The 12,142-nt window shown below is 38.9% G+C and overlaps 1 protein-coding gene across 2 annotated transcripts in view; it reads left to right on the forward strand.

Annotated features, from left to right (window-relative positions):
* Window positions 1-942: 942 nt before the first annotated feature.
* zfyve16 (zinc finger, FYVE domain containing 16) overlaps window positions 943-12,142 on the forward strand; it is a 41,464-nt gene continuing 30,264 nt past the window's right edge. For both annotated transcript variants that reach the window (XR_014921482.1, XM_085464430.1), the window contains exons 1-2: window positions 943-1,128; window positions 7,475-7,584. Coding sequence is in view for 1 of the 2 variants with exons in the window: in XM_085464430.1 (XP_085320556.1) it covers window positions 7,515-7,584 (70 nt within the window). In the remaining variant the exon portion in view is untranslated. The remainder of the gene's footprint in view (window positions 1,129-7,474; window positions 7,585-12,142) is intronic.

Below are 12,142 nucleotides of genomic sequence, written 5' to 3' on the forward strand. Positions count from 1 at the left end.
TGTTCACATGTTAGGGTGGGTTAAGGGATCACGCTGATTTCACCTGAAACCACAAGTGGTTTTTTCACACCTTATGTGATGAGTCACATGACTAATAGTGGGTCACTTACCCCCTCCTAAGGGACACTACCAACTAAGATTTAAATATCTGTGACTCTCCACTTTTTAGCCTTGGATGAGAGGTGAAATGTCTTCAACAAAATTAAAGAAGTCCAGCTGTTTCTTTTTAAGGTCCTAAGATTCCTCTGGGCAGAAATACCTTGTTGATGCTACAGGTCAAAAGAGACAGGCCAGGCTGCTTTGAGTTCACAGGACGGACACAAAAATACAAATAACAACTTGTTATAACATATATGTTATAACAAGTTGTTATTTGTATTTTAGGTATGCAGCAGATGACTCTTATTGTTTCACAGTAAGATCCACCATTGCTTGTCGTTGATAACTGTGAACAAACTCATCTGGAGCTATCACACATGACATGAAAGATGGCTATCGTGTTGCCATCTACTCATTTCTGAAGTCCCATTTTGAAACTTTGAGATGAGCCTTTCCAGCATCACAATCTCAGTATTAAAAAAAGAAGAGGTGATGGGAAATGGAATGGTTCTTATATAGCAAAATAATAAAATAATAAATTGCTATTACACAAAAGCACAAGGCAGCCCTTGTTCAACTTCCAATTTTTTATTCTTTATTTTTTTAGAATAGAAAATTATATTGAAAAAATTAACAGAGAAATTTACAGTGATTACCTTTAAGAAACTCTAATGTTTCAGAACTTGCCTGAGAAAGATTTTGTCAAGTTTTTTTATTTTTTTTTATTTCTCTTTTGTATGTAGCTCCCAGGAAGAACAAGTTTACTCACCACCACTTCTGCGCTGGTGAGTAAACTTGTATGCCAGCCACACAGCCTAACCATATCCTGTGACCTCCCGACAGTCTGCATGTTCAAGATGGCCGCTTAAGTGGAGAATTTACACCTCTCCAGTAAAACTAATCCAGCAGCTAGTTGGCCGAACGACTTTTACCGTGGAATTACCCTAAGATACCAGCAACGTTTTCTTATGCGTTACATCTGAAGAGATAATAATTGTTGAGGTTCGACACATGGAGTAAAACATACTGGTAAGAAATTCGTTAACCCCCCCCCCCCCCCTCTCCATAGTTTGGTAGCCACATTAGCCAGCTAGCCTGTTCAGTAACAACTAACAGGCTAATTTTTAGCAACACCTGGCGTAATCGTGCTAATTTCAGTAGACGTACAACAGGCAATCCAAAGGTGGCTCACCTTTAAACAGTTAGCCAGAGTTAGCTGTAAAAATAGGACTCTAGCTAACTGCTAAGTGGGGTTGTTAATGTGAAATGTAAGTGCTAATGTTACCTGCTAACGTTTCATATATGATGGGTTTGCTAGTTTTGTTTACCTTACTCGCTCTTATACTGCCTTTTTGGTTTGTGAAACTGTTTTAAATGAGAGCAAGAAAAATGTATGTAGTATGTGTTGTTTACGCCACAACCGATATTTGTAACTTCAGCTCTAAACAGCCATAGTGAATGTGTTTGTACTTCTCGTTTCATATTATTTGTCATTGCATTTTGCCAGTCTCATAAGCAATGAGCAGCAGAACGACATGAATTTTAAATGACAGAATACTTATCAAACCTCAGTTCAGAGGGTTGTTGAGACTTAATCCTTCCCTTAAATATTAAACCTTGTGGGAAAGAAAAGATAGTTACTGAATGACAGCAGCAAAAAGAGGCTCTCTAAGTAAGACCGGAAAAAGAAGTTCTTCCCACTTTGTGGGAAGCTTAGTGAAGTGAAATAAATTTTTTCTTTTTTTCTAGCGTTCCAAACGTCAGCTTGTTACTGTAATTACTAGAAAAACATTTACTGAGAAAAAGCTGGTGGAATTCCTTAATTAAACCACGTGTTCAGAAAGCTCCAACGTGAAGAAAAGTGAAATTAGTATCTGCTCCTATCCACCACTGTTTAGTGAAACATCTTCAGCAAAACTACAGAAGATAAAATAAGATATGGAGACATTAGCTTAGTCTGACAATGTTTAAAGCAAGCCATCCCTAGGGCTGGTTGGTTTGGACACTGAATTATTATAAACATTAATTATTTTTGTACTATCATCATGTCTGTTTTCTGCGACAGGAAAGGTTGCATAAAAGCACAGGGCTAAGCATAGTTCTGAGAATGTTGATATGTTTGATTTTCTTCATTGCAGCCACCACATACTCATTTAAAAAGCTTACAGAAACACTCACTGATTTACTAGCATAGTTAAACGTACAGAGGCACATACACAAGAACACACACCTAATCTACCTCACAGAAGATACAGTACTTACAGACCTATTTTCAAACATATAATATAGGGTATATAAATACAGTGAACACGTTTAACTCTTTGGCAGATGTTGTATGAAGTTAAACTATTAAAAGCATTGCTATTTCTTAAAGGGAAACCAATGAGTAGTTCATTTTGAAAGACCAGTATTTTTTCTCTTTTAAGTATTTGTTATTATTTCTTGTCCAATTACTTGGTTAATCAATGGCATAGTCAATTAGTGAAACAATCAATAGCTGCATCCCTATTTATTTCCTTTTCTTTGTTCATGGACCTTTACTTTGAGAACTATGTAGTGATAAGCTTTATGAGTTAAGTTGAGACATTGAAGTTGTGGGAACTGCATTCTAGTACCAGTCTGTACCTTAGCACTACTGTGAATCATTCATACACGTATCCTTCTTGTGGTGTTCCTGTTAAGTTACCCGAGGATTGTATATCACCTAGTTCTCCTTTCATTTATCGCTTCCGTCTGGTAAAACTACAGCTGAACTACTACTACTTCTACTACTACTCTTCAGCTATAGACTATTGCGCTACACAAACGAGACATAGTTGTCATTAAGTAGTGTAAAAACCCACAAATCACAATGAGTAATAGTTGAGTGACATCAGAACTCACATGGTTCATATCATGTGATGGCTGTGAAACTGGTTTGTGTGAGGGTGACAATTCATAGTTGATACGGGTTTGTATACACTCTCAGCTTTTTGAATTCATGTTGGACTAAATTCTAAGTAAGATGGAGGCTTGCTCTGAAAACAATGACTTGTGTACTAAGGCTTGGCGATTGGATGAATATATCAGCTATCGATGATAGGCTTTTTGCTGATTGTTTTTACAAGAGCGATTTATTTATTTGACCATGAATAAGTTTGCTAATAATGTTGGTTGAAGCTAAGAGTCAACAGAAAAAATAATAACACTGTTTTAACAGCACCCTCTTCCAGCTTCCAGCAAATGCACCCTCCTCAGAGTGCGCACAAATGCAGCGATTCATTTACTCCAACTTATAACAGAAAGAAAGAAAGGCAGTAGCCTATGTTCAGAAAAGGAACCCCCACATTTTATTTAAATTAAAAACTCCACAATGCTGGGGAGGGAAACAAAGAGAAATTGGCTTCTTTTTTCCACCAATGGTTACAGGCTGTTCCAGTGTTTATCTGTCTTACACACTTCACCAAACAAAAAATACAAAATTAAACAAAAAGTTAAAAATCTCCGATAAAATGGTAAGTCTTTTGCCAATTTGGCGCATCTCAAGAAAATAAATAAATACATTAATTAATTCATAATCTAAAAAGTAGCTATATTAATACTGAAACAAACAAGAAAAGAAAGTAAAATATTCCCTCCAAAAAAACCTTTCTAAATGGGCAAATAAGTTCATGGATGATTGCTCTGCCCATCAAAAAGTCTGTGCCTGCGTGAATATATTGCCTAACGTCGGTTGGAAAATTTTTACATATCTCCCAACCTTATTTTGTTCATAATACAAGATAATTTGGTACAAGATTCAATGATGTACTAATTGATATTAAGATTAATGTCTTTGTCACCAGTGCTGTCTTTACTTCCTCCAGCTGACACTCAGCTCTACACAGTAATGCCCCATAGGGCTGAGCCATATTATACCGTTCACGGTAATACCGGTATAATGTTAGGCAACAATAGGAAAATGAAATATCGCGATAGAATATGAGTAAAACGCGCATGCGCAGTGCCTTTGTTTTCATACGCACATGGCCGATTGTTGAGTGAAACAGATGAACCAGAATTGGTTTGTAAAAATGGTGCAACTTCAGTGATGTGGAACTGGTTTGGTGTTTGTCCGTCAGATACACGACAAAGCACATTTTTTTTGCAGAACATGCAAGCGGCCATCGTTATTGTCGTATTTGTCGGACTAAGATGCTCTTAAATCTGGGAGTAATCTGGGTCCTAAACTCCTTATTCTTCAGTTCAAACGAACACTGCAGCATCACTGAGCGTTAAAAACTGTCTAAATTCTTTCATCTTTAATAAAACGATCAGCATTGCTGCTTTACCAGGTGTAACTATGAAGTTTAACTTCCAGGCATCCATTAAAACAAAATTTATTACATTTAACAGAGTTAGAAGTTAGCGGGAAGCTAGCGGAAGTTAGCTCGCTAGTTACCTAAGCATGATATTGCATGTTCTGACTGAGAGATTTCTGAAAAAAATCAAACGTACAGCTCTGCTATCACTTCCAACATAAATGAAGACAGGAAACTAAACAGCAGTGACGTTTGTAGGGTTACTGAAGTTGGGCTAGCTGGTATATAATGATGTGCTACGTAATCGCTAGCGACACAGCTATGTTAGCATAACATAAACAGGGAAGCTGGAGGACGAACACTAACACTTTTCCACTTATAAAAGTTAACGTTAAGGTTCCTCATGGTTAGAGACAAATGCAATCGCATGGCAGGGTGCTGTAAACAGACCAAACTTCAGTCAGGAGAACAACTGAGATAATCCATCCACAATACGAGGTTAGTCATTAATATACTGCAACAACATGGGAATAGAGCAGCTGCCAGAGAATTCAACATTAATGAATCAATGGTACAGAAGTGGAGGAAGCAAGAAGAATGAGTTTAATAAAGTTTGATTTATCTGACTGCTTTGTTTCGCTTGATGTGCGTTATAATCCCGTGCACCTTATGGTCCGAAAAATACGTATTGCACACTGCAGTTTAATTTTGCAAAGCACCTCTTTTTAACTTCAGTGGATATTATATATGGTTATGCTCAGGATATGTCAGCCCATTTCTACTGGAAATGCCTTTTGGTTAAACTTTCAGCAAGGAATTTGTATTTGCACTGTTACATTTTTATAAAGCTTTAATGTACATAAAAACCAGCTTCTTATTTAAGTGAAAATAAATGGAAGGTTTTCTTTTTGCGCTAGTAATGTTGTGGAGTTGTATTTTGTCTCGCATCAATTATATCGTCAGTTATATCGTTATCGCAAATTTTCAAATATATATCGTGATAAATATTTTTGGCCATATCGCCCTGCTCTAATGCCCCATCTCCTCAGTAGTTTGCATTAGGGCTGGGCCATATCATACCGTTCACGGTAATATAATATAATGTTGAGCAATGATAAGAAAATGAAATATCACTAGGGCTGCTCAATTAATCGAATTTTAATCACGATTACGATCTGGGCTTTCAACGATCATTAAAAATGACTGAGCCGATTATTAGCCCCTCCCTCATTTATCCGCGACACCTTAAAGGCTGGTCCGTGAAAATATTGTCGGGCATAAACCGGTCCATGACGCAAAGAAGGTTGGAGACCGCTGATTAAGAGGACCCGAGGGAAGCTCGGAAAGCTAAGCAGAAGTTATTTGGAGAGGAGAGTGACTGCCGTTGGTTGAAAAGAGAGGTAAAAAAAACTTCAGTGGTGTTGCACACTATTTTATATTATTTTTTTTAAAGTCATTGTTAACCCTTTAAAGCCGGTCAGAGCAGCATGCTCCGTTTTGCGTAACTATTTTTAAATCCCTGTAGAACCTGAACCGTGTAAGCTAGCGCAATAATTTGTTTTGCATATGAAACCAGAGGAGTTGTACTTACATCTTATGCCATCAGCTTGTCCTCGGTCACGGTTTCCTTCCACATAATGCTTTGCAAAAATTGCATAAAAAGCGCTTGCAGGAACAAAAACATAATATTCCAGAAACACGCTTTGCCGATCCGATCAGCTGTTCGTAACACTTCCCACAGTGAAACAGACGTCAGCGCGAACTATCGCATGTCCACCATTTCCTGGCCGAAACCGGAAGTGATGTCATTTTCGCTGAAAATGTAGTTTCTTTACTTGTAGGCCTTAAAAGCCTATACTGGTCATGTTTGACTTTTCTGAATAGTTTCTGGGATGCTTAGAACTCAAATTGCACTGCTGGAAATAGTTTATTTTGATGCACCTGCTGTTTTCTTTGCAAATTTGCATCATAGGATTGTTTTTTCGTTTTTCCTGTTGCTGTATCTCCAAAATAAAACTATGAAGACACTCAAACTAAATTTCCTGTTGTTGTAAACTATTTTTTGCAACTTTTTTGTATTTAAAGTTTTGAGGGATAAACCTCTTAAATTTCTCCAAGTAGAAATATATGTAAAAAAAACAAAAACGATTTTCAATTTTTTTGTAGTTTATTGCACTTGTTTGCAATTAATGCAGTTACTATGGACTTAATGCATACATATTATTAAAATATGGGCTATAACAGTTGATGTATAGCAACTTGAAATGCTCTCACAAATGGCACTACAACATGTAAAAAAAAATAATATAAGCTCTGGCGGACTTGGTTCTATGGTAGGTCTTAAAGGGTTAAATAAATAAATATCGTCAAATAATAGTGATCTCAATTTCAGTGAAAATAATCGTGATTATCATTTTTGCCATAATCGAGCAGCCCTACACAAAACTCTACGTCCAGATGAACAGAATCAACTTTTGGAGATTAATTGTTATGGTTTTCCATTGACTGTTTTGTGTTAATCTCTGGGTTGTAAAGCATTGTTCTTTTTCTGTTAGCCACTTCGATTCTTTTTCCTTATTTATACTTGCTTTTCTTTTTTTTATTTGTTACCAGAGGGGATCTCCTAAAGAGGAATATCTAAATTTTCACTGCAACATAATTATGGAATTTTAGTGTTATATGAAACTGTGCTTATTTAACACTAATGGAACACAGTTATTGCTGTGTCTTAAGCTGATAAAGATTATAATGTCAGAGATTTCTGCTTCTTCACCTCCAAACAACAGCATTATCAGCTCATTTTAGCCACTTCACACTATCGTCATGTCACTTTGTGCAGAGTACTGACAATCTGCCACTAAATGGGATGATCCCTGCTAAAGATGTTCATTTGCAGCTCAGCGTCATGTGCATTTGCACTTTTGTTGTCTTTACCGAGGTCCTTGACTGGTGTAGTAAATGTTTACTAAGCTGTGGTTGGCATGTTAAGTGGATTTTTACTCCACCACCCAAACACCAAAGAACCTGAAAAACAATCCAACATTTGAAGTAATCCTTTCTTCACCCAACAGACCTGTTTTTGTTTTTCTTTTCAGAAACTGTAGGGCATAAAAAGCCTCTTTCCTTTAGTGCAGCATGGACAGCTTCTTCAAGGCAGCTGTATGTGATCTGGACAAGCTGCTAGATGACTTTGAACTCAATAGTGGTAAGACCAGTCACACATCACATGGACAGTAACATCTGATAAGGGATAGACATGATTCATTGTTAATGGATTTATTCATTTTATAGTTTATCTCAGTAAAGATATAACAACTGATAACACAAGTAACAAAGAATGTGTATGGAATTATTATATTATACTATTATAAGTCACGTGCGAGAAAAAACATAATCTGAGCAAATAATTTCATTTCACAGGTGCAATTAACTTCCCTGTGTTTAAATTCAATAACTCGCATGCGTAGAACTTAGCAGCCATGCACAGAAAGAAGCCATCGCGAACACAAGAGTGTCTGCTTTGAGGCTGCTGCAGTTTCACACTCTCGTGGGTAGTCCTCGGCAGGATTGGACTGACTTTTGACTGTTTGGAGGCGGAGCCCAAAGGAAGTGCGTGTCCTATTGGTAATTTTGATGCTCAGTTCCGGTTTCGGCATTAAACTGAGTTACACTGTAGCAGCAACAGAAGCATTGTTTAAAACTGTACTTCTTTGCAATATGGAAAATAAACTTTGCCAAATTAATTATCAACAGTTGTTGATTGCTGGGTAGCAATAAAAATACTGACAACTAGGGCTGGGCGATATGACCCAAAATTCATATCTCGATATTTTTTAGCTGGATGGCGATATAAGATATATATCTCGATATATTTTTTTTAAAGCCATAAAGTAAGAACAAAAAGAGAGTTCTTAGTCAAAGCTGTGTCCCAGATGAAAATAAATTATGAGCATTTATTAAATAATTAAATAATAATGCTCCATAAATAAAAGAAAACAATGTTGTTTTTGTGCATAACAAAAAGCTCACAATTGTGCAGTCAAAATGTAAACTAAAAGACGCCGAGCACAATAACAAAGACAGATTTCACAGCTGCTCTGTTCCCAACTTGACTGACAGCCTGGAGTTTGTAATCCGCTTCGCAACCACGTCTCTTAACAGGTGCCATTTATGGTCCTTATACACAGTAGGGTAATACTACGTTGAAGCACAGTACGTATCACTCCGCGAGGCTCAGCCGTAATGCTCCGACAATCCATCAAGCGGTGCTGCTCCGTAGCTTACCAAAGTCGTACTAAAACATTTTTTGACAGATTGCTGAGATTGTTCCACATGAAATCTGTTCGCGGCCATCAAGCACAACCAGAATTCATACATAAGGCGCGCTGTCAACTTTTGAGAAAATGCAAGGATTTTAGTCCGTGCAGCACCTCTGGGCTGCATGGCGTTAGCGTGGTTAGCTCGTTAGCCTGGTTAGCTAGCTAACACGTTGATGCCGTCCAGCCCCACGCACGGGGCGATGCGCAGTAACTCGTTAACGGAGATTTGCCGTGTCCATCTTGTCGCTTCCTGCAGGTGAAGCGATGGGGGAGGAGGGGGAGTTGTGTTCAGTGAAGGAGAGGCGAGGCCGAGTAACGTTGCGTAAAGACGAAAGTGGACGAAAGAGAGGCAAATTTGCGGTTCCACAAGTATAATTATAACGTAACATAGACTATATCGATATAAAGGATATTGTCACATCTTGTATAAAAATATATCGATATTTTTTAAAAACTCGATATATCGCCCAGCTCTACTGACAACTGTCACTGAATTACTTTGATGCTAAAGAAAATCCTTTAAACCAGAGGATTAAGGAACTTTTGAAGCTATGGCAGTGCTGTTGTCCCAATGTGTTGTACAGTACTCCATAGCTTTTATGATTTAAAAAAACAACAGCAAAAAAACCCTAACTCGTAACGAGAACCAGGAAAGGGAGTGAGAAATTAGAACTTTCGCTAAAATACGTACATTTAAAAAAGTTGCTCAATCTGCAGCCAACACATGTAACTGTACATACCATAAGTTGGAGTGTTTCATAATGTGCCCTAGATTTCTGCGGTTTTAGCATTTTTTTTCTCCCCAGTGTTAAAGTGAAGCCAGTGATTTAAAAAGTCAACAAATCCTCAATACAGATGTGTATCAAAGATCAAGTCTTTCATACTGATTTTTGATTTATTTAACAACTGATAACACAAGGAACTGATGTTTTTGTTTATCATACAGCAGATTAATGGGACAGCAGTGCAGAGACTTGCATTAGAATCTTCTGCTTTTAAACATTTCTTCAGCATTAAAGTAATTCAGTGACAGTTGTCAGTATTTTCACTGCTAAGAGCAACCAACTAACTTTTGTTTTTGTGAGCACTGCTCAGAAGTGGCAAAACAGTAAATCAGACAATCTTTACATCTTGGGAAACAAGATATTTAAAAGAGATGATGTTAAAAAAACACCACATTTTGTGTAACTTCTTGGTCTGTGTTACAAAACTAGCAACCTTTGTCACACCAAGTTAACATGCATACGTTATACACACACACATCTATATTTACTCACAGACACGCGCATAGATGTACATGCATACGTACACATTTATCAGTGTACCTACAGACAAATATTTTCTCTTATCAGCAACATGTTGATATTTTCATTCTATACAATAGTGCCCAGTGACTTCTTTTTTTGGCCAGGCAGTGCATATAGCAGAATATATATAGCAGAATCTCTGTCAGGTCTGGAAGCCAGGAAGGAAGACTCTCACTCAGGCAAAGCCGTGTCCCATCTGGAGACGCCGGATTTTATACTCAAACCTGTGATTCAATGATACTTTGTCAAACATCCAAGGTTTAGCCAAAAATGGTGTTTCTTCTAGAACTAACAACAACTGCAGTGTGTTTGTACTCTTAGCACATTTAAATAAGTTTTACACATTTGTCTTTATGAAGACAAATGGCTGTCTTCATTTGTCATGTTACTGGCATGCAGTACCGTATTTTCACGACCATAAGACGCACTGTACTAAAAGGCGCAGTCTCAGTTATGTGTGCCATTACTGTATTTAACACACACATAAGGCGCACTGGATTATAGGGCGCATACAAGTACCGTATGCGTATTTAAAAATAAAGCGGGAGCAAACCTGAGTTCGGTACCTTACTCACATTTCTATTACCGGTAATCGTCATCATCAACAACACACAAGCATACAAGTGTGCGTATTTAAAAATAAAGCAGGAGCAAAACGAAGTTTGGTACTCACATTTTTATCATCAATCAAACCCATCGAAGTCCTCATCCTCTGTGTCTGAATTGAACAGCTGCGCTAAATCTCCATCAAACATGCCAAGTTCACTTTCTTCACTGTCAGAGTCACTTTCCGTGCCGTGCGGCTCCTGGGAAATGATGCCGGCTTTTGCGAAAGCTCAAACAACAGTGCCAGCAGACATGTTAGCCCAAGCATCTACAATCCATTGGCAAATTGTGGCGTAACTCGCCCGGCGCTGCCTTCCACTCTTGGTGAAACTGTGGTCTCCATCGGTCATCCATCGCTCCCAGGCCGCTCGCAGCCTTACTTTGAACGGGCAGTTCACACCGATGTCCAGCGGTTGGAGTTCCTTTGTCAGGCCTCCCGGAATGACAGCAAGCTCACAGTTCATTTGTTTCACTAGTTTTTTCACATTGGCTGTGAGATGGGCACGCATAGAGTCACAGATTAAGAGCGATGGTGATGCGTGGAAAAAACCACCTGGTCTCCTTACATACACCTCCCTCAGCCACTCTTTCATCATTTCCTCATCCATCCAGCCCTTTTCATTTGCCTTAATGATGATTCCTGCTGGAAACTTCTCTTTAGGCAAAGTCTTTCGCTTAAAAATCACCATAGGCGGCAGTTTCTGTCCATTAGCATGGCAGCCAAGCACAACAGCAAAAGAAGACTTTTCATACCCCGTTGTGCGTATCGCTACCGTGCTGGTCCCCTTCTTCTCCACAGTGTGACTCACCGGGATGTCAAAAGTGAGCGGGACCTCGTCCATGTTTGTGATGTGGCTGGGCTGGATGTTTTTGTCGCTGATGTGTTTGCTGCAGTAGGAGCGGAAGATGGCCAGCTTTTCCTTATAATCCGCTGGAAGTTGCTGCGCTACCGTAGTCCTGGTCCGGATGGAAAAATGGCACCGTTTCATAAAACGAAAGCACCAAGACGGACCTCCTTGGAAATGTTCAATGTTCATCTCTTCAGCTAGTGAAACTGCTTTTAGCCGAATGGTGACCGTCGAAACGCTTCTCCCGCTCGTTCTTTGCTCGATGATCCACCGCTCGAGTCTTTCCTCCAACTCGGGCCACCTCGCCTTATGTCCGCGGAAACTCAGCTGCGTTTTCTTGACCTGCCGGAGCTTGTTTTCTAGCTTCCTCCATTTGCGAACCATCGATTCGTTAATCTTAAATTCTCTCGCCGCTGCTCGATTTCCATGTTCCTCCGCATAGCTGATGGCCTTCAGTTTAAACTGTGCTTCATAAGCGTGTCTCTTTGCCATTTTCAGGGTTGTTAAAACAACGATGTTCCACATAATGCACATACCTGTCCTTTTAGACAGGTATGTGCGATTGTCCGGTATATACGATCAACGCCCACACTTCACCCTTTAGCGTTCTCATGGTGTTCTCTACTACGTCATCCTTACAACACACAGGGCGCACTGCGCTATAGGGCGCGCCGTACTTTTTG

Source organism: Copadichromis virginalis, linkage group LG7 (genome assembly GCF_057382275.1).
Source record: "Copadichromis virginalis isolate Kocher_CV1m ecotype Utaka linkage group LG7, C_Virginalis_male_GT1.1, whole genome shotgun sequence".
NCBI lineage: Eukaryota > Metazoa > Chordata > Actinopteri > Cichliformes > Cichlidae > Copadichromis > Copadichromis virginalis.